The sequence below is a fragment of the Pristiophorus japonicus genome, chromosome 14 (genome assembly GCF_044704955.1).
Source record: "Pristiophorus japonicus isolate sPriJap1 chromosome 14, sPriJap1.hap1, whole genome shotgun sequence".
In the NCBI taxonomy this organism is placed as follows: domain Eukaryota; kingdom Metazoa; phylum Chordata; class Chondrichthyes; family Pristiophoridae; genus Pristiophorus; species Pristiophorus japonicus.
In genome coordinates, this window is record NC_091990.1 from 166555405 (window position 1) to 166577882 (window position 22478).

Here is a 22478-nt window from a genome sequence, read left to right on the forward strand (position 1 = left end):
CGTGTGGTGGCTGGTGTGCAATGGTCACCCCCACGTTAAAAAAATCCACGCACAGGCATCTTCCACCCCTGGAGTTCAGGACTGGATCATCGGGTCCTTCATTGAAACATCTGCAAACTCATTCCTTTTGGTGTGGAAGCAAGTCATCCTCGTTCGAGGGACCGTCTATGGTGAAGTGCCGAAGACATGAGATGTAGTACAATTAGCTGGAAAATCTAGAGCTCCTTTAGGTGTCAGTTTTGGAGGCAAGACAGTGTCGGGTACGATCCGAGGTATAGCTAAGATTCTGAAATGCATCTTCCTTTTTGCCTCCTTCATTAAAAGCTTGTTTAAGTGCTGAAAGGCCATGCTCAGTGATTGAATGGATTGCCCCATGCGGAGCTGACTGGTGCATTGACCATCTGTACCCACTCTCAGTACAATTGTGTTGAGAAGTTTCTGAAATGTTTCTTCTCTCAATCTGAGCGACTGATTGGCTGGTCGATAAGACAACAGGGGGAAGGAAAACACATTTACTTGACCCATGAGTCTGCACAGTCAGTTATTGGTACTGACACTAAAATAACTGAACCTTGTCACAAATCTTCCATTTATTCCATTTGATACAAAACATACCAGGAAATTAAGTAACGAGACAAGTGTGTGTATATTGAAAAATATGGTGATAATTACGGGTATCATTAACAAATGAGGATAAGTTGGGTGGTCTGCAATTTTTTTAACGGTTAACGACAGTGCAGGGGTTATCAGGAATGAGGCATGCGTTCCACTTAATTCCAACCGAAGATTTGCTGCAAAGACACAAAGTGCAAAATGTTCATTAAAAGCAGAAACCTTCCTGGTCAACCAAAAGTTATTAAATGCCATAGTAACTTGGTGCGACTGGTAGAGTTGTTAATATTGTAATTCTGCTGTTAACATTTAGTAACATTGCAGTATACATTCACCAAGTCCCCTAAATCACAGACCCTCAGACATTCCAGCTCATTCCTTTCACACTATGATGGCTGAATAATTGCATCCTGACAGTCTCCATGCTCTTTAAGGCAATGGTAAACCTTGCTTTTTTCCAATTCTAAAGAAATAACTTCATGTTTTTCTCAAGTCCAACCAGCAACTACCATTTTTGACGCCTCTCTCTTGCTCTCCTTTATCCATTCACTTAATTGTCATTGTTCCTCTAAGCAAACATTCCTTTCTTTTTCCAACCTTGCACTGCACTGGCCTACACCCTCTTTGTTCATCCTTCCTGTGCTGAAATTAAATTTGCCTGCAATCATCACTCTGCTTTAAAGGCCTAAGTGCATGTAAAGCACTTTGGGTCTTCCTGTGAATGTGATTAGGCACTGTGTCAATGCAAGCTCTCTCTTTCTAAGACTGATCACTGTGTCCTACTCTAACTCATTGTTTCCCATAAATTTAAAGTCATGGAATGCCTTACTCCATTTGACTTACCCCAGACTTTTAAAAGCTCAGTCACACGGTCATGTATGTACATTCTGTTTGTAGCCACCAGATGGCATCATTGTTGGAGGTCACTGAGCAGCACGCACCTGGTGCTGCTCTGGTATAAAAGGCCAGCCGTTTTGAGAGTCAGGCACTTTGGGCCTAAATAAAGCAGAGCCAAGGTTGTACCTTGCTTAGTTAAACAGTACTCAGTTTGAACCTTTATTGCATACTTAACAAACACCTAACCATTAGTTATTGATCTACTACTCTTCTCTCCAGCTGCTTTCAGCATTGGTTGTGACCTGCACCATAAGCCATGACATTCACTTAAGTTTCTCAATATAAAAAAATTGTATAATTATACTAGTGCTGTTTGCCCTTCACCTCGGCTGGGGGAGAGAGAGATGAATGTGTCCCACATGTACCATGACCTGGGCAATAACTCGGCTGGGAAGTCTAGAACAAAGGGTCACAGTCTCAGGATACAGGGTAGGAAATTTAGGACGGAGATGAGGAGAAATGTTTTCACTCAGAGGGTGGTGAACCTGTGGAATTCTCTACCACAGAAAGCTGTGGAGGCCAAGTCACTGAATATATTTAAGAGGGAGAGAGATAGATTTCTAGACACAAAAGGCATCAAGGGGTATGGGGAAAAAGCAGAAATATGGTGTTGAGATAGAGGATCAGCCATGATCATATTGAATGATGGTGCAAACTCGAAGGGCCGAAGAGAGCTTGTATTGACACAGTGCTTAATCACATTCACAGGAAGACCCAAGGTGCTTTACATGCACTTAGGCCTTTAAAGCAGAGTGATGATTGTAGGCAAATTTAATTTCAGCACAGGAAGGATGAACGAAGAGGGTGTAGGCCAGTGCAGCGCAGGGTTGGTAAAAGAAAGGAACGTTTGCTCAGAGGAACAATGACAATTAAGTGAATGGATAAAGGAGAGTGAGAGAGAAGGGCCGAATGGCCTGCTGCTCCTATTTTCTATGGACTATTTCTTTGCGCTTATTCTGGGGGCAAACACATTGTGTTAATAAAGGGGAGAGGCATCAACACCAGAAATGGAATAGTTTTGACATTTAGTCATCCATCATCAGCATCAAGCAGTCCATGACAGATATAGAATAGGTTACACGCAGAAAAATATCTTCTCTACTCTGCCCCAACAATACCTTAGCAGACAAAGAGTGGGGATGTGGGACTAAGCACGCCTGCTCTGTCGGAGAGGCAGCGCTGGCACGACGGGCCGAATGGCACCTTCAGTTTCCATGATTCTATGAACCGCAGCCTCAGAAGACCACCCCTACTGCAAGAGTGTGACATTTCCTAATTAATAGTACCTTTCTCATGGCCCCTTTGTGGGAGCCTCCTAATTCTTTGCCATATTGTTCTGAATTTTATGGAGTACTCCTGCCGTGAATTCCTGCCCAAACCGGGGCTGCAGCTCGTGAAGGATTTCTTTACTCAAATAGTTGTAACTGTTTGGAATAAAGTACCAAGCAAGGTAATGAAGACAAAAAGATTGAAATTATTCAAAGTAAAATCAGATGTTAGAATATAAGAACATAAGAAGTAGGAACAGGAGTAGGCCATACGGCCCCTCGAGCCTGCACCACCATTTAATACGATCATGGCTGATCCGATCATGGACTCAGTTCCACTTCCCTGCCCGTTCCCCATAACCCCTTATATCCTTATCATTTAAGAAACTATCTATTTCTGTCTTAAATTTATTTAATATCCCAGCTTCTACAGCTCTCTGAGGCAGCGAATTCAACAGATCAACAACCCTCAGAGAAGAAATTTATTTTCATCTGTTTTAAATGGATGGCCCCTTATTCTAAGATCATGCCCTCTAATTCTAGTCTCCCCCATCAGTGGAAACATCCTCTCTGCATCCATCTTGTCAAGCCCCTTCATAATCTTATACGTTTCGATAAGATCACCTCTCATTCTTCTGAATTCCAATGAGTAGAGGCCCAACCTACTCAACCTTTCCTCATAAGTCAACCCCCTCATCCCCGGAATCAACCTAGTGAACCTTCTCTGAACTGCCTCCAAAGCAAGTATATCCTTTCGTAAATATGGAAACCAAAACTGCACGCAGTATTCCAATATCTTGTATAACTGTAGCAAGACTTCCCTGCTTTTGTACTCCATCCCCTTTGCAATAAAGGCCAAGATACCGATGGGCAGGCTAATGTATTAATGGAATGAGATTGGTTTGAAGGACCAAGTGGTCTTTTCTCATCTCTGGTATTTGTTATGTTCTGATTGGCAACAGAGCTTATTAAGGACAATCTGTGAAAAGAACCCAATCAAGATGGGAACCTCTATTTTCTGTAGGCGACGCACTGATTATTTCACTTCATTTAATTTTTTCAAGGAGTGATGCCACCTGATGAATATCAATCTGACGTAACCAATTCTGCCTACACTGCCGTGGTCGCCAAGTACAGGTGAGGATGGGGTGTGTTATGTCTTGGATAAAGAGTCAGACTAGCTACTGCAAGCTCAAAGTAAGCGTGACCATAGTTCTTTATTACAGATCTCTGAGTGCCTCTCCAGCCTGTGAGTCCTCCTTATATACAGGTGCTCCCAAGGGATTGTGGGATCCCTTGGGACTCCAGGGGATAAGCCCTCTGGTGGTTGGACATGGTAATTACAGGTTTACATACATAACAGGGTGGGGGAGGTGGAATTTCCTTGTAGTAGTTTTCTAAAGTGGCTCGTTTGAGGAATGAGAATGGGATGAATGAATTATTATAAAAATACAAGACAAATGATAAACTGACTTTGTTAGCAGTCCTGCAGAGTGAAACACATTAGGGACACTTCAGATTGTTGGAAATGTGTTGCGCAATGTTCTTTATTTTTTGGTGAATTTTGAATTCAAGCATATTCCAAAATGAGTGTAACTGCTTTAGGTTCATCGTAAAGCTCTCCCTCCTCTGCCCCAACAATGTACCTCATCCGCAACCTCAGAAAGGAGGCTTCCCAACAGCACAAATGCGACATTTCCCAAACCAAAGTAGCCCTTCTTATGGTTCAAGAAAGGATACCAATTCGAGACATTTTTGTTGTTGTTGTTGTAGGCCTGTGCCCACCAGAACTGGATTGAAACTGCACAAACACATTCCACATAAACCTTAACAATAGCAGAGAAAGATTTTTATCCTTCAACATGAGTTGGATTTGAACCTAAGTCGGAAAGGTGAAAGGCAGATATGCTGCATCATCCATTCCCACCTTTTTAAAGGTAACTATTTAAAATATCACTGCAGGAATTCTTCAGGGCAGCATCCTAGGTCCGGCTAACTTCAGCTGCTTCATCAATGACCTTCCCTCCATCATAAGGTCAGAAGTGGGGCTGTTCGCTGATGATTGCAGAGTGTTCAGTTCCATTCACAACTCCCCAGATAATGGAGCAGTCCATGCCCACATGCAGCAAGACCGTGTCAATATCCAGGCTTGGCTGGTAAGTAGCAAGTAACATTCAACAACAACAGGTCAAACACCAACCCGACTTGAACGTATGTCACTGTTCCTTCATCGTCGCTGGGTCAATATCCTGGAACTCCCTGCAGAATAGCATTGTGAGAGCACCTTCACCACTGGGACTGCAGCAGTTGTAGAAGAAGGCACACCACCACCTTCTCAAGACCAACTAGGATTGGAAATAAATGATAGCTTTGTCAGATGTTCATATCCTGAGAATGAATTTTTGAAAATCACTGCTGTGCACTTTGGCTGACTTCACCATGCTATGGGAGCAGAATTCTAAAACAAATCTCTTCCTATTGGATGTCCTGGTCACTTGCAAAGGAATCTCGGGGGGCCCAGAATGATACTGGAATTTTACCATTTAGGAGGTGATTCATGGAAATATTACGTGCAGTTTGAAAATTTGGCTTACAAAATAAGTCAACGTTTAATAGGGATCAGGGAAGTTCTAAGAAAGTTTTGTTCAAAGGAAGGTCCCTCCAGGAAGATTTTACAGAGGAGTTTGATCCCTGACTCATTTTCAATAATTTATTTGTACATTGTCTTTTGAGTTCCTTTTTCACTTGACGACAGTTGTTTAGATTTGGGTTGTAACTATTGATCTTAACAAATGTTTTTTAGGAGGAGGAATGGAAAAACGTAAACTATAAGGAAATGAATTTATTCGTGATACTCTCCTCTTCCTTGTGTACATCTGAGTAATATAGACTAGAAGAACCCAGGTTTGATCCCCAATCTATGCTGAGTTGGGGTGCAATGATTGGCTGCAACACCTTGGGCTAGGGAGGAGAGAAGGCAGCCAGGATTCCCGTTTCTGATTACTATCCAGTGACTCTTGTTGGAAAATACATGAGAACATCAGCAAAGGACATGATGAGACATGACTGCAACGCCTGACCGGATCAAATTACCTGCCAACGTTCACTGTTCCGGCATGAGCAGTGGCCACTCAGGGCCATCATCATAGGCAGTCCCTCGTATCGAGGATGACTTGCTTCCACGCCGAAAAAGGATGAGTTCACAGGTGTTTCAATGAAGGACCTAATATTCCAGATCCCGAACTACATCCTGAAGGGTGGAAGATGCCTGTGCGTGGATTTTTTTAATGTGTGGTGGCCGTTGCACACCAGCCACCACACGGGCTTGACAGAACTAGGTCTTGGTCCAGTGGCAAGGGTTAACCAAGACGACTGGAGACCTGCTCTGCTGCACGGACCTAGTGCGTACACATATTGCAGTGTGGGCTGGCCCGTGCTGCCCCTGGCCCCAAACTTGCGCCTCCCCTGGGCCCCGATCACATCCCTCCACAGTCTCTCATAGCTCCTTTGCCCCGACCTCGCCGCTCCTGCTGTACCTGCCCACACTCCAATCACCGACCTGGACCTTGATGACGTCACTCTTCGCTGCCGTTGTCCTCCTGCACCAGCTCGCGCCCGAACTTGCAGTGGTACACCGCCACACTGGTCCAGGGGCCGCTCGGGGCTCCTTTTATACCCACTTGGGGTAAGGTAGCAGTGTCCTCATGGCATCCGTAGAACAATACTACAGAGGAATCAGCGCCTTTAGGAAATGTGGGAAAAAGGGGAAAATTGAGGCTAAAAATCCTTCAGTAGGTTTTGTTGGCACAGAACATTGCAATACTGATGCACTGTGCCACTGAGGGGCAAGATTTGGATACGCGTGTATAGTTCTCCATGTACACATTCCTGTTCTTGTGGAACTTGAGGAGGAGACAACAGTCGGCCATTTTTTTAACGTGCTGTTTTAAAGTACGAAGCTGGACTATCTGTGCATGCCATTGCGTGATTGCTAGGTTTGAGGTGTTCACTTCTGCGTGATTATCAACAAATCTCCCGAGATTATTATTCAACTTATTTTCCACATTGTACTACACATCAGAATGACTGTTATTCTCCGGTTAGTTAACGGGATTTATATTATATTTCTCCAGCCTCCAGTTTGCTATAGAGTTGGCATCACATTTACAAGTTCCAGTTCCATCAGAATGGATGAAAATAGCTGAGAAAATCAAAGTGCCCTTTGACCCCGAGAAGCAGTATCATCCTGAGTTTGACGGGTATAATTCAGGTGCGGAAGAATTTACTTCAAACATTCTTAATCTACACTTCTTCCCCCCTCCCTCCCTCCCCTCCCCCCCCCCCCCGCCCCCATTCACTTGTTTTTCAAAATTCCCGCAAAGCCTCTCTCCTCCTTTGACCGAGAGTTTGATACAACCAGACTGCAGATGGCAGTTGCCATGGCAGATGTAATGTTATCGCCCAAGCTGTGTTTTCGATGGGGTAAGATGGACCATACCTGTGTGCTTTGTCCACCTGATGCACTACAATTGACCTCAATGCTTCTGGACTAGGAAGGAGAAAAAAAAAATCAGTCAGGGTTCCAACTCTCGATCACAACCCAGTAACCCTTGCAGGAAAGTGCTTTTGTGTAGACATTAGTGAGTCAAGCTGTGATGTTAAACCCAAGTGAACAATGGGCGCTTGGACAAGGCACTACTGGTATTTGTGGGACTGTCCAGCAAGAGAAAGCACCTTCAGTAGAAGAAGGCTAAAATTTGGCAAGAGTTTAAAAATAATTTTAACTTTGTGTTTCCCACACTGTATGTTCTGCTGAAGGTTTGATTCCAGCACCCTGTATAATAAGAATGTTGTTTCTGTGTTACAGGGGATGCAGTGAAACAGGCTGATGTTGTGTTGCTAGGTTACCCACTCATGTATCCCATGAGTTCCCAGGTGCGGAAGAATGACCTGGTGATGTACGAAGCTGTGACGGATCATGATGGACCTGCCATGACTTGGGTTAGTAAATCATAGGCATCATCATATGCAGTCCCTCGAGTCGAGGAAGACTTGCTTCCACTCTTAAAATGAGTCCTTCGGTGGCTGAACAGTCCAATACGAGAACCACAGTCCCTGTCACAGGTGGGACAGATAATCGTTGAAGGAAAGGGAGGGTGGGACAGGTTTGCCGCACGCTCCTTCCACTGCCTGCGCTTGATTTCTGCATGCTCTCATAGAAACATAGAAAATAGGTGCAGGAGTAGGCCATTCGGCCCTTCGAGCCTGCACCACCATTCAATAAGATCATAGCTGATCATTCCCTCAGTACCCCTTTCCCGCTTTCTCGCCATACCCCTTGATCCCCTTAGCCGTAAGGGCCATATCTAACTCTCTCTTGAATATATCCAATGAACTGGCATCAACAACTCTCTGCAGCAGGAAATTCCACAGGTTAACAACTCTCTGAGTGAAGAAGTTTCTCCTCATCTCAGTCCTAAATGGCCTACCCCTTATCCTAAGACTATGTCCCCTGGTTCTGGACTTCCCCAACATCAGGAACATTCTTCCCGCATCTAACCTGTCCAATCCCGTCAGAATCTTATATGTTTCTATGAGATCCCCTCTCATTCTTCTAAACTCCAGTGAATAAAGGCCCAGTTGATCCAGTCTCTCCTCATATGACAGTCCAGTCATTCCTGGAATCAGTCTGGTGAACCTTCGCTGCACTCCCTCAATAGCAAGAATGTCCTTCCTCAGATTAGGAGACCAAAACTGAACACAATATTCCAGGTGAGGCCTCACTAAGGCCCTGTACAACTGCAGTAAGACCTCCCTGCTCCTGTATTCAAATCCCCTAGCTATGAAGGCCAACATACCATTTGCTGCCTTCACCGCCTGCTGTACCTGCATGCCAACTTTCAGTGACTGATGAACCATGACACCCAGGTCTCGTTGCACCTCCCCTTTTCCTAATCTGCCGCCATTCAGATAATATTCTGCCGCCTTGTTTTTGCCCCCAAAGTGGATAACCTCACATTTATCCACATTATACTGCATCTGCCATGTATTTGCCCACTCGCCTAACCTGTCCAAGTCACCCTGCAGCCTCTTAGCGTCCTCCTCACAGCTCACACCGCCACCCAGTTTAGTGTCATCAGCAAACTTGAAGATATTACACTCAATTCCATCATCTAAATCATTAATATATATTGTAAAGAGCTGGTGTCCCAGCACTGAGCCCTGCAGCACTCCACTAGTCACTGCCTGCCATTCTGAAAAGGACCCGTTTATCCCGACTCTCTGATTCCTATCTACCAACCAGTTCTCTATCCACGTCAGTACATTACCCCTCTCTCGGTGATGAGACTCGAGGTGCTCAGCGCCCTCCCGGATGCACTTCCTCCACTTAGGGCGGTCTTTGGCTAGGGACTCCCAGGTATCAGTGGGGATGTTGCACTTTATCAGGGAGGCTTTGAGGGTGTCCTTGTAACGTTTCCTCTGCCCACCTTTGGCTCGTTTGTCGTGAAGGAGCTAGTAAAAGGTGACATGTGAATTACATATCTTAACAGACACAGGGAGGTGCTGTCTTAAAAGTGGCCATACAGTAAAACTAGCAGCAATATGGGTAAGCAGTAAGGAATTATAGACTGGTGGGCCTAACATCTGTTGTCGGGAAATTACTAACATCTATAGGTAAGGATGGAGTGACTAAGCACCTTGAAAATTTTCAGCTGATCAGAGAGAGCCAGCATGGATTTGTGAAGGGTAGGCCATGCCTGACAAACCTGAGTGAATCTTTTGATGAGGTGACTGAAGTAGTGGACAGGGGAAGGTCTATTGATGCTTTTTGTATGGACTTCCAGAAGGCATTCAATAAAGTTCCTCATAAAAGACTGTTCGCTAAAGTTGAAGCTCATGTAATTGAGGGCAAATTATTAACCGGGTTACGAGATTTACTGAGCAGCAGGAGACAGAGAGTCGGGATAATGGGCAGGTACTCTCATTGGCAGGATGTGATCAGTGGGGTCGCACAGGGATATGTGTTTTGGCCTCAACTATTTACTGTATTTATGAATGACTTGGATGACGGGTTAGAGAGCAACATATCCAAGTTTGCAGATGACAAAAAGAAAGGCGGCATTTTAAGCCGTGTCGATGGAAGCATAAAATTACAAAGAGATATTGATAGATTAAGTGAATGGGCAAAATTGTGGCAAATTGATTTCAATGTAGGCAAATGGGAGGTCATCCACTTTGGACCTAAAAAGAATAGAACAGGGTACTTTCTAAATGGTGAAAAGCTAGCAGCAGTGGAGGTCCAAAGAGACTTAGGGTTCCATGTACATAGATCGTTAAAATGCAGCATAGATTAGAAGTAGAGTAAGGCTGCCTTGCAGCAAGAGTACTGAATTAGTTTGCCTGGAGATCCACTGACCAAAAATTTCTGGTGATTCTGGAATTGCAAATAATCACGTGGATTAAAATTGCCTTGTACAATACTGCTGCAAAACTGTTGCAAGATCAGAAATTTCCAGCTCCAGTTCATTGAGTTGGATCCCTGAACAAAGCCACAGGAAGGGGTCAGGAATGGCAGTGTGTGGTGACTCATGGAGCAGAAGGTAAGGATTTTCATGTGGGATTTTGCAGTACTGATTTAATATTGTTCTGGTCCGGATGCAGAGCTTAGCCTGCCATTTGAGGTAATCACCCTCCTACCAGTATGGCATTTTAGTAAGTCTACAATTGCCAATTTGTGCTAAATTATAGAAATAAATCATCATTATCATAGGCAGTCCCTCGGAATCGAGGAAGACTTGCTTCCACTCTGAAAGTGAGTTCTCAGGTGACTGAACAGTCCAATATGGGAGCCACAGTCCCTGTCACAGGTGGGACAGATAGTCATTGAGGGAAGGGGAGGGTGGGACTGATTTGCCGCATGCTCCTTCCTGTGCTTTATTTCTGCACGCTCTCGGCAACGAGACTCGAGGTGCTCAGCGCCCTCCTGGATGCTCTTCCTCCACTTAGGGCGGTCTTTGGCCAGGGACTCCCAGGTGTCAGTGAGAATGTTGCACTTTATCAGGGAGGCTTTGAGGGTGTCCTTGTAACGTTTCCTCTGCCCACCTTTGGCTTGTTTGCCGTGAAGGAGTTCTGAGTAGAGCGCTTGCTTTGGGAGTCTTGTGTCTGGCATGCGAACAATGTGGCCTGCCCAGCGGAGTTGATCAAGTGTGGTCACTGCTTCAATGCTGGGGATGTTAGCCTGGTTGAGGACACTGACGAAAGAAAGACTTGTATTTATATCCCGCCTTTCACGACCACCAGATATCTCAAGACGCTTTATGGTAAATAAAGTACTTTTTGAAGTGTAGTCACTGTTGTAATGTGGGAAACGCAGCAGCTAATTTGCACACAGCAAGGTCCCACAAACAGCAATGTGATAATGACCAGATAATCTGTTTTTGTTATGTTGATTGAGGGATAAATATTGTCCAGGACACTGGGGATAACTCCCCTGCTCTTCTTCAAAATAGTGCCATGTATCTTTTACGTCCACCTGAGAGAGCAAGTTTAACGTCTCATCCGAAAGACGGCACCTCCGACAGTGCAGCACTCCCTCAGTACTACACTGGAGTATCCGCCTAGATTTTTGTGCTCAAGTCTATGGAGTGGTCCGCAGCCTTCTGACTCAGAAGCGAGGGTGCTGCCACTGGCTGACAAATTATGGGCTACTTTGCGCTATCAATTCACAATCACTTGCAATCAAATTGGTATAAATTGACTTAGGACCCTAACATCCAACAGAGAGAGTAAACTGTGCTGGGGACGTGTTCTCACTGACTACACTTCTTTTGGCCTATGTCTGTATTTGAAGTTTCCTGTTTCATTGGCTAATAATTTGAGCAGGATGACCAATGTTTGTGTTTGTTATTTAAAAGTATGCTTCTTTTTCAGAGCATGTTTGCGATTGGTTGGTTGGAGCTGAAGGATGTTAGTCAGGCTCAGCAGCAATTGAACAAGTGTTACAGCAACATTCAGCATCCATTCCAGGTAATAGTTACCATGGAAACATCTCGAGGGTCTGTCCAGCTGCATATACTCAAACTATAAAACTATCAAAAGCTTCACAAAAGCTTTTTTTAAAGACAAGAGCTCAGTTCAGAGCAGTGATGGATTTAGAATTTACTCGGGGGATGTAAGGGCTGAAAGTGAGAATTTTATATTTTCAGAGTTTGAGGACCTGGTCCCTTCAAGAAATGTAGATTTTCTCATACTTTATTTGATGCATTTTCAGAACTTTAGAGTCACCTGTAATTTTCATCCCTTTTAGTAAGGATACAAAACTTTTTATTTGTAACTGTGGCCCAGAATTCCCTCGGAGGTGTTTCCACTTTGCCGAATGTGTGACAGAAATGCCCTCGGTGATTTTCCTCGCCTCCTTCTCTCCCCATCCCAGAGGCTCTAGCATCCCTCCGGCAACCCCTGCTGAGGCAAACTCATTTGGATTAGACCAAAGTTTGAACTTTTGACTTGCAGGCCTGGCCATCAGCAGGGCTGTGTGAGGAATCTGAATCAAAAAGTAAGTATGGTGTTTGTTGAGAGTTTCCTGGATACTGACTTTTGCCATGTTTTCCCTGCATTAGGTTTGGAGTGAAAATGCAGATGGGTCAGGAGCTGTGAATTTCCTCACGGGAATGGGTGGCTTCTTGCAGACCGTGCTGTTTGGCTACACTGGCTTCAGGTCAGTGTGAATATAGCCGGGTTTATTCACATTACTGGGATATCCAAGAATCGATTCCATTATGCACAACAAATCTGCTTTGGTTACAGACGTACTCCAGAATAAGGCCCTTACAAATTTTCTCCCAGCCTCTCTCTTTTTCCCATTAATTTTTTTCCCCTCCATTTCCGAAGGCATTGACTCCTTTGTGGCAGACAGTTCCATGGGTGCTGCCAGCCCACTGCTGTCTCAAGCTGACAGTTGTCAGCTGCGACTCAGTGAGTAGCACATTCATCTTTGAGTCAGAAGGTTGTGGGTTCAAGTCCCACTCCAGGGACTTGAGCACAAAAATCCAGGCTGACACTCCGAGTGCAGTGCTGAGGGAGCGCTGCACTGTCGGAGGTGCCGTCTTTCAGATGAGACGTTAAACCGAGGTCCCATCTGCTCTCTCAGCTGGATGTAAACGATCCCATGGCACTATTTCGAAGAAGAGCAGGGGAGTTATCCCTGGTGTCCTGGCCAATATTTACCCCTCAATCAACATAACAAGAACAGATTATCTGGTCATTATCACATTGCTGTTTGTGGGAGCTTGCTGTGCACAAATTCGCTGCCACGTTTCCTACATTACAACAATGATTACACTTCATTGGCTGTAAAGCGCTTTGAGACGTCTGGTGGTCGTGAAAGGTGCTACAGAAATGCAAGTCTTTCTTTCAAGTAACTGTTCTTTGTGTGTGTACCTAGCCAGTGAATATCATTGGGCTCCTTGGCCATGGAGAGTTGAGGCTGATCCTGTTCCCAACCTAATTCCACACACACACACACACACACACACACACACACAAACACAGAATTTACACACACGGTCACTGGATACCTTTCAGGACCAGGAATCCTGGTTGTTTAATCTCTCCTTCGTGCTAAGCACATTTTCAGCCTTTGAATTAAGATGGATGACTTTAGTACAGACTGGGGATTGAATCTCAGAGTCTCCTGGTCTATATGGCTCAGCTTATTGGAAAGCAAATAGACAATTGTTTTCCAGGAGCTGACTCAAGTATGTACAATAAATCCTGCCTTTGTTAAAGAAATATTCCAGGGTGAAGCTTGACCATTCCTTAATTTTTTTTTGGAAGTAACTCTTAATTACTTTCCCGCCCCCTGTTGAAAGTGTCCTTATTTACGGTTCCATCCCATCTGAGAGGAATGTGAACATGAACTAGTCCAGATTCCTTTCCCTTGGGATTGGGGTGGACAGACTCGTCTTTATGGTTGTTTCCTGTTCGAAACTGCCTGGTTTATGCTCGGCATAAGAGGCTGCGACTGAGAAAAGTATCTCGCTCTCTGTGGAATCAACTCTCTGTGGTGCTGTGTTGGACCTCCAATGATGTGACCTGAGGAGTTTGCCGCTCAATGTGGTTCTGTACCACAGTGGGCAGTGTTTTTACTCCCTGAACCAGTAGGGGATTTTGACAAAGATTTGCTTGTAATTGAAGAATTTTTTTTTTGTTGCACACTCTGATCATTGAGTATGGTCGCACTGCGGAAACGTTACAAGGACACCCTCAAAGCCTCCCTGATAAAGTGCAACATCCCCACCGGCACCTGGGAGTCCCTGGCCATAGACCGCCCTAAGTGGAGGAAGTGCATCCGGGAGGGCGCTGAGCACCTCGAGTCTCATCGCCGAGAGCATGCAGAAACCAAGCGCAGGCAGCGGAAGGAGCGTGCTGCAAACCAGTCCCACCCTCCCTTTCCCTCAACGGCTATCTGTCCCACCTGTGACAGGGACTGTGGTTCTCATATTGGACTGTTCAGTCACCTGAGAACTCATGCTAAAAGTGGAAGCAAGTTTTCCTCGATTCCGAGGGACTGCCTATGATGATGATGATGACTGTGGAGTGGGGATGCCCTCACTGGCTGTGTCAGCACATGGTGCACCGACAGAGGTCAGACTAGCTACCCATTATTGGTGTTGCTCTGACTAAGAGTGGCGGGTCTTGGGTTGGCAATGAGCTGGGCAGGTAACAGGCTGGCTGTTGCGTCTTGCCCTGAAGGATTTGGCTGATACTTGCAGTTGGAATTTAGATGAGACAGTAAACGCAGCAGTACCATGGATTTATGTAAGAACATGAGACTTCTATTTAAGAAAGATGGGAGACAGAAAGCAGGAAACTGTAGACCAGTTAGCCTAACATCTGTCATTGGGATGGTCATTATGAAGGAAGTAGTAGCAGGACATTTTAAAAAAATCATACTACAGTCAAGCAGAGTCAGCATGGTTTTCTGAAAGGGTTTGACAAATTTGTTGGAGTTCTTTGAGGATGTATGAGCAGGGTGGATAAAGGGGAACCAGTGGATGTGGTGTATTTGGATTTCCAGAAGGCATTCGATAAGGTGCCACATAAAAGGTTGTTGCACAAGATAAGAGCTCACGAGGTTGGGGGTAATCTATTGGCATGGATAGAGGATTGACTAACTAACAGAGAACAGAGAGTCGGGATAAATGGGTCATTTTCAGTTTGACAAACTGTAACTAGTGGGGTGCCACAGGGATCAGTGCTGGGGCCTCAACTATTTACAATCTATATTAATGACTTGGATGAAGAGACCGAGTGTAATGTAGCCAAGTTTGCTGATGATACAAAGATAGGTGGGAAAGCAAGTTGTGAAGAGGACGCAAAGGGACATAGATAGGCTAAGTGAGTGGGCAAAAACTTGGCAGATGGAGTACAATGTGGGAAAATGTGAGGTTATCCACTTTGGTAGGAAAAATAAAAAAGCAAATTATTATTTGAAAGGTGATAGAGAATACAAAATGCTAAGGTATAGAGGAATCTGGGGGATTTTTCACATGAAACACAAAATGTTAGCATGAAGGTACAGCAAGTGATCAGGAAGGCAAATGGAATGTTGGCCTTTATTGCAAGGGGGATAGAGTATAAAAGCAGAGAAGTCCTGCTACAACTGTACAGGCCACACCTGGAGTACTGCGTACAGTTTTGGTCTCCATATTTAAGGAAGGATATACTTGCATTGGAGGCAGTTCAGAGAAGGTTCACAAGTTTGATTCTGGAGATGAAGGGGTTGTCTTATGAGGAAAGGTTGAGCAGGTTGGGCCTAGATTCATTGGAGTTTAGAAGAATGAGAGGTGATCTTATTGAAACATATAAGATTCGGAGGGGGCTTGACAGGGTAGATGCAGAGAGGATGTTTCCCCTCATGGGGGAATCTAGAACTAGGGGGCATAGTTTCAGAATAAGGGATCACCCATTTAAAACGGAGATGAGGAGGAATTTCTTCTCAGAGGGTCGTGAATCTTTGGAATTCTCTACCCCAGAGAGCTGTGGAGGCTGGGTCATTGAATATATTTAAGGTGGTGATAGATAGATTTTTGAACGATAAGGGAGTCAAGGGTTATGGGGAGCGGGCAGGGAAGTGGAGCTGAGTCCATGATCAGATCAGCCATGATCTTATTGAATGGTGGAGTAGGCTCGAGGGGCCAAATGGCCTACTCCTGCTCCTATTTCTTATGTTCGTATGTCTTGGAGCATGGAAAGACCTTTGGCCCAACAAGAGCACGGAAAGACCTTTTGACAGATCAACCCCATCTCACTACACTGTCTGCTTCAGTCCCTTTCTCTGATAACTTAATAGACAGTTTTATTATCCTTCACGTGGAAAAGAAAAAGTGACTTTCCTTCTTATTCCTAACTTTCTCATTTTTAAGTTGTGTCTGTCTCCTGATAATTTGAATCGTTCCGTACTAAACAATGCCTGAATCAACTTTCCTTCATAGTCATGAATTACCGTTGCGGGAAATCCATTTACTCTGGTTATTACCGTTCCCAATTACTGCCACAAGGAAGATCCCACTCTGTGTCCGCAGCTCAGTCCCCTAATCTATATTTTGTTTTGCAGGATCATGAAAAATTGTCTGCACTTTGATCCCATAATCCCAGAGGACATTGATGAACTACGGATTACTGGAATTGATTACCTTGGAAACAAACTACAATTTCACCTTTCAAAGGAGCAGGTCACCATTGTTTTGATGAGGCCTTGTGGGTTTCAACACTTGGCCTTGGAAGTTGTTCTAAGTGATTCGGGAAAGCGTTTTGCTATAAATGAAGGTATTATAGGGAAGTTCATACTGTAATTCAATTGGGACAATACGGATTTTGACTGTTGAATGTCCTGGTCAGTTGCAGAGGTCGACCAAGAGACAAAGAGAAAGACGCATCGAACAGATGCTGCCAGCTGCCAACATTTCACAGTTTGGGGGCTAGATCTATCTGTCAGCATTTACTGACAAAAATTAGCACCTCGTCCTTTTTGCTAATGGAATTGATCCTGGCCACTGCATACCGTAAATATATAATAGGTGCTATATATATTGTATATATATATAGCACCTTTCATGAAACACAAAAGGATAGTATGCAGGTTCAGCAAGTGATCAGGAAGGCCAATGGAATCTTGGCCTTTATTGCAAAGGGGATGGAGTATAAAAGCAGGGATGACTTGCTACAGTTGTACAGGGTATTGGTGAGACCACACCTGGAATACTGCGTGCAGCTTTGGTTTCCATATTTAAGAAAGGATATACTTGCTTTGGAGGCAGTTCAGAGAAGGTTCACTAGGTTGATTCCGGAGATGAGGGGGTTGACTTATGAGGAAAGGTTGAGTAGGTTGGGCCTCTACTCATTGGAATTCAGAAGAATGAGAGGTGATCTTATCGAAACGTATAAGATTATGAGAGGGCTTGACAAGGTGGCTGCAGAGAGGATGTTTCCACTGATAGGGGAGACTAGAACTAGAGGGCACGATCTTAGAATAAGGGGCGGCCCATTTAAAACTGAGGTGAGAAGGAATTTCTTCTCTCTGAGGATCTGTGGAATTCGCTGCCTCAGAGAGCTGTGGAAGCTGGGACATTGAATAAATTTAAGACAGAAATAGACAGTTTCTTAACTGATAAGGGGATAAGGGTTATGGGGAGCGGGCGGGGAAGTGGACCTGAGTCCATGATCGGATCAGCCATGACCGCATTAAATGGCGGAGCAGGCTCAAGGGGCCGTATGGCCGACTCCTGCTCCTATTTCTTATGTTCTTATGTTCTCAGGACATCCCAAAATGCTTCACAGCCATTGACTTCTGAAGTTATGTCAGCAAATGTGGCAGCCAATTTGCACATAACAAGCTCCCACAAACAACAAGTTGGATAAATGACGATGACTAATCTGTTTTGGTGATGTTACTTCAGGGGTGAACGTTGGCTATGATACTTGAGCGAATTCCCTACTCTTTTATGTCACCCTGGTCTGGGTAGATCTCAACTTATTGGGCAGAGGAGGAAGGCTAGTGATAGCATCCACTGAGCAGGAATGGAGGTGAAAGTGCCAAAATGAACTGTGATGAGGGAGAGTGCCAGGTTGAATTGAAGGGGGCGAATAGTGCCAGGTTGAATAGTGAGTGGAAGAAAAGTGCATTCTTAAATTGAGGGAGAAGAATGCCAGTATCTACTGGAGGGTTTGGAGGAAGAATGTCTCTGTGAAAGGGTTCAGAGCTTGTTGGGGTGCAGTGCTTCTGTTAACTGGGGCGGTGGGAGTTGGATGTGGGAGAATGACTTTGAGGTAACTTTTGGGCAATTGATATTCTGGTTTATGGATTGAAAATCCAAGCTACTTTTATTAAAAGATCGATTAATTGTGAAGTATAAAATGTATTAACAAGAATATCTCCAGCATATGGATTTGTTCCTTCAAACTTTGATGCCATTAGGAGAGACCTGATTTGTAGAAGAGGACAAAAATGAGGGTGTGGAGGGCAAAAGTAATTATTATTTCATACATATATTGATGTGGTTCCCATTTGGTCATATTTTACATCTGTTGATAGGCTGATAACCCTGAGTCACTTTATGGGATTTGTGCCAATTTAAATTTTACTTCCCGATTTGGAACAAAGAGTTATATTTAAGGATTGTGTTTTAAAGCAAAGTGTATTCACGCACATTTTTGGTTTTTAAAAAAGCACCAAAATGGTTGAAATGCAAATGAACTAGCCTTTTAGGTTGTTTCGCCATAGACAGAAAACAATAACCAGTTTGTTAGTAATCTCAGTAATCGATTAACGCCACTTTTCCGTTGTGTTGGGAAGTCCATTGTTCTGAGCATTCAGGGTTTGTCCGGCCCACTCCATGGGTTGGGAACACTGGGAGATATAAACAGAGACACGAACACTCACTGGCAGTGAGGTTTTTAAACAGAAAACTGAAAGTGCAAGCTTTCACCAGACCCAGAAGGTTAGGATGCAGTATGGTAATTAGAAGTTATTTTGTTCAAGTCAAGTAAGGTGGCCCACTGATGTGGGGAAGCATAGTGAGTTTACTGTTTTGTATTATTATGTGAACACAAGCTGTACTGATCAAACTAAGTGAGTCAGATCATGTTCACTTGGTGTGAAATAAAGGAGCTTAACGATTTGTATTTGGCCTGATCCTACCAAGAGTTTTCTTGACCTGCCGACAAAACAGTTGCAGAGGTCCACGTGGAGGGATATCCTGATGACATGAATATCCAGTTCAGATCACAAGGGGGTACAATGGTTATCGTCTTGGGATATGCTATTGTATAGATATTGAGCATTGCTGTTAATGTTCCCTCGCAGGTCGGGGCCTCCACGCTGCCCATGGCCGCCGCTCGCCACTCCTTTTATGGCCCCGACCTGCGAGGGAACCTGCGAGGAGACATGCCACTTCAAGGTACAGCACGAGCCGGTGCAGGAGGGTGACAGCTGTGAAGAGTGACATCATCAAGGTCCAGGTCGGTGATTGGAGCGTGGGCAGGTACAGCAGGAGCAGCGAGAGACTGTGGAGGGATGTGATCGGGGCCCCAGGGGCAGCAGGCCTAGGGGCAGCACGGACCAGCCCACACTGCGATATGTGTGCGCACTAGGTCCGTGCAGCAGAGCTGGTCTCCAGTCGTCCTGGTTAACCCTTGCCACTGGACCAAGACCTAGCTCTGTCAAGCCCGTGTGGTGGCTGGTGTGCAACGGTCACCCCACGTTAAAAAAAATCCACGCGCAGGCATCTTCCACCCTTCAGGATGTAGTTCGGGTCCTTCATTGAAACACCTGTGAACTCATCCCTTTTTTTGGCGCAAGAGCAAATCATCCTCGATACGAGGGACTGCTTATGATGATGATTGAGCACTCATTTACCGCACCTCTACCACGATTTGCAATTCAACCATCTTGGTGCTTTTTTAAAAACAAAAAATTTGCGTGAATACACTTTGCTTTAAAACACAATCCTTAAATATAACTCTTTGTTCCAAATCCTTATCGGGGAGTAAAATTAAAATTGGCAAAAATCCCATAAAGTGACACAGGGTTATCAGACTATAAACAGATGTAAAATATGACCAAATGGGAACCACATCAATATATGTATGAAATAATAATTACTTCTGCCCTCCACACCCTAATTCTTGTCCTCTTCTACAAATCAGGTCTCTCCTGATTTCTGTTTATGGGGAAACAACCTAAAAGGCTAGCAGTGAATGAGGGTACGGGGCCCAGGAGAGGCGTGAGTTCGGGGCCCAGAAGAGGTGAGGGCCCAGGGGCAGCACAGGCCAGCCCACACTGCGATATGTGTGTGCACTAGGTCCGTGCAGCGTGTCTTGGTTAACCCTTGCCACTGGATAAAGACCTAGCTCTGTCAAGCCCGTGTGGTGGCTGGTGTGCAACGGTCAACACACGTTAAAAAAAATCCACGCACAGGCATCTTCCACCCCCTCAATTGGAGTTCAGGATCTGGAACATCGGATCCTTCATTGGAACACCTGTGAACTTGTGGAAGCAGGTCATCCTCGTTCGAGAGACCGCCTATGATGATGGTACGATTGAGCACTACGGGCACATCTCTAAGTGCAAGACACTCAGGGGCCAAAATTGCCCCTTTCTGAAAGGCCCTCAGAGGCGCGATTGGGGCGATAAGGACTGTTCATATGGGCAGCAGAAATGATCCCGACCGGAATTTCCCCCGGGATGGTGCCAGCGAAGAAGGCGGCTTTGTGCCGTGCCCCGTAGTGTTTACCCCAGGCGGCGTTGCATACGCTGATGACATAACCGGCACGTGCATTGACTCCTTATTGCCCCGCGGGAGCGAGGTTGGCGCGGGGCGATGCCAAAGCTGTGGTGGCTGGGGCGCCCTGGCCACCCTTAAAGGGAAGGGCCTTGCGCCGCGGCCAGCATCTTTTCTTTGTCGGCCAACTTTGATGGCGGCTGCTGATTCGCCCGGGCCGCCAACATACAGCCCCGGCATCCCCTCTTGGCTGGGGGGGGGGGCGCTGGCCCGGCCGAAACCTTCCTTGGTGGCCCAGTGGGCACCAGGAAAGCGGCTGCAGCGTCCGCAGTGGCCCTCCCTGTTAAAGGAAGGGGAGGGACGTTGTGATGCATTGCACATCCACCCCGCTAACGCTGTGCTACTGCCTCACGGTGCCCCGCAGCATTTTTTGCTTCAAAGGTGCAAACTCCGGGACATTTAGCTGCCAATCTCGCTAGGCGCAAATTCATTTAATTTAAATTGTGCGTCCCAAATGGGACGCGGGGCAATTTCGCCCCCTCGGACTGCTCACAGAGAATATCTCGTGCAAATCCCTCAACCTGTAACATCCTCTCTCTTTTTTCAGGTCAACCGGTGTCTTTCCTTCTGGGACCAGGAAAGATTCAAAGCAGATGTCCTGCTGGTTCTTCTGAACTATCTACCAAATCGTAGCCTGCAGGAACGGAACCATTTTTTTGATCTGTAGCATATAGGTCTGTGCATACTCTAGACCTGAAGCATTTTTAGAGTCACGACATGCCACTGGGAATTATACACTTCTCAGTGAATTATTAATTACTTGTTTTCTTCCCTCCCTTCCTTTGCCAAAGATGCAGGAGGCCGAAATTGGCCCTCTTACAGCCTCGTTAGCGCCTCCGAGGGGGGTGATTGCGCACCCCTGGAAATTGCCCTGGAGGTTTGTGGGGGTGCCTCGCGATTAGTGCCCCGGACTGACGCACACCCAACAATGACATCATTGCCATGTGCGCGAGCCCTAACTGCCCCACGGACCGTGAGGACATCCGCAGCCGGGGCGCCCCTTAAAGGGGAGGCCTTTTGCGCCGAGGGCCGGCATGTTTTTTTGTAGGCCGACTCTTCGGCCCTCGCGACAGTGGCAGCCCTCGCGACAGCCGGCCCGCCATCATGCAGCTCAACACTCCGCTATGGGCGCCGGGCTGCTTGACTGGTCAATTGCCTCCTTGGTGACCCAGTGGCGTCCACCAAAGGGCCTGCAGAGTGCGCAGCGGCCCTCCCCTTTAATTGAAGGGGAGGGGCGTTGTAGAGCATCAGTGCGAGGCGGAGCATCCGCGTAGCGCTGCGCCCCTGAGCGTGGCGCTGGGCTCCTGCACTCACTGGCGCCCTCCCATCCCGGGAGTGCTCCTCCAAGGATGCAGAGTGCTGGAGACAACGCTCTGTTTCCTGGGGAGGGGGGGAGGGGGGGGCGCACATTCCTAATTCCGCGTCGGGGGCTGAACTTCCGGGCCGGGCGATGAAAGTCTTGGCCCGGAAAGTTACCGCCCCCGATCGGGGCAGGGGGCTATTTCAGCCCTGCAGACTTTTACTGGGGTATGTTTTCATGAGCACTCCCAAAGCTCCAGTACATCGTCTGGTCACCTCATGTGTGAGCCGAGGCAGTGAGTGACAACAGTATGTTTGACATCACAGTCGAACCTGATGCTATCCTCACATGCACACTTCTGAGCAGAGGCGCTGGAGCGTGAAGAGGAGTGGGAACCCTGGTTAATTTTTTCCTCCCTATCCCAGGATCACTAGGGCTAATTATGGCACCCTTGCAGTTGCACTGGGGAGATCAGGCAGTTCAGTACAGGCTGAATCTGCACCCTTCCCCACATACCCATTGGGCCATTGGGAGCTGCAGAGCCCGATGTGTTCCATT

The 22478-nt window shown here is 46.0% G+C and overlaps 1 protein-coding gene across 1 annotated transcript in view; it reads left to right on the forward strand.

The window, feature by feature from the left end:
- Positions 1-21923, forward strand: part of pgghg (protein-glucosylgalactosylhydroxylysine glucosidase) — a 43997-nt gene extending 22074 nt beyond the window's left edge. Inside the window, exons 8-14 of the mRNA XM_070898664.1 lie at positions 3842-3914; positions 6911-7047; positions 7645-7778; positions 11709-11804; positions 12398-12495; positions 16396-16607; positions 21168-21923. Coding sequence (XP_070754765.1) covers positions 3842-3914; positions 6911-7047; positions 7645-7778; positions 11709-11804; positions 12398-12495; positions 16396-16607; positions 21168-21253 — 836 coding nt within the window. The 3' untranslated portion in view covers positions 21254-21923. The remainder of the gene's footprint in view (positions 1-3841; positions 3915-6910; positions 7048-7644; positions 7779-11708; positions 11805-12397; positions 12496-16395; positions 16608-21167) is intronic.
- The last annotated feature ends 555 nt before the right edge of the window (positions 21924-22478 follow it).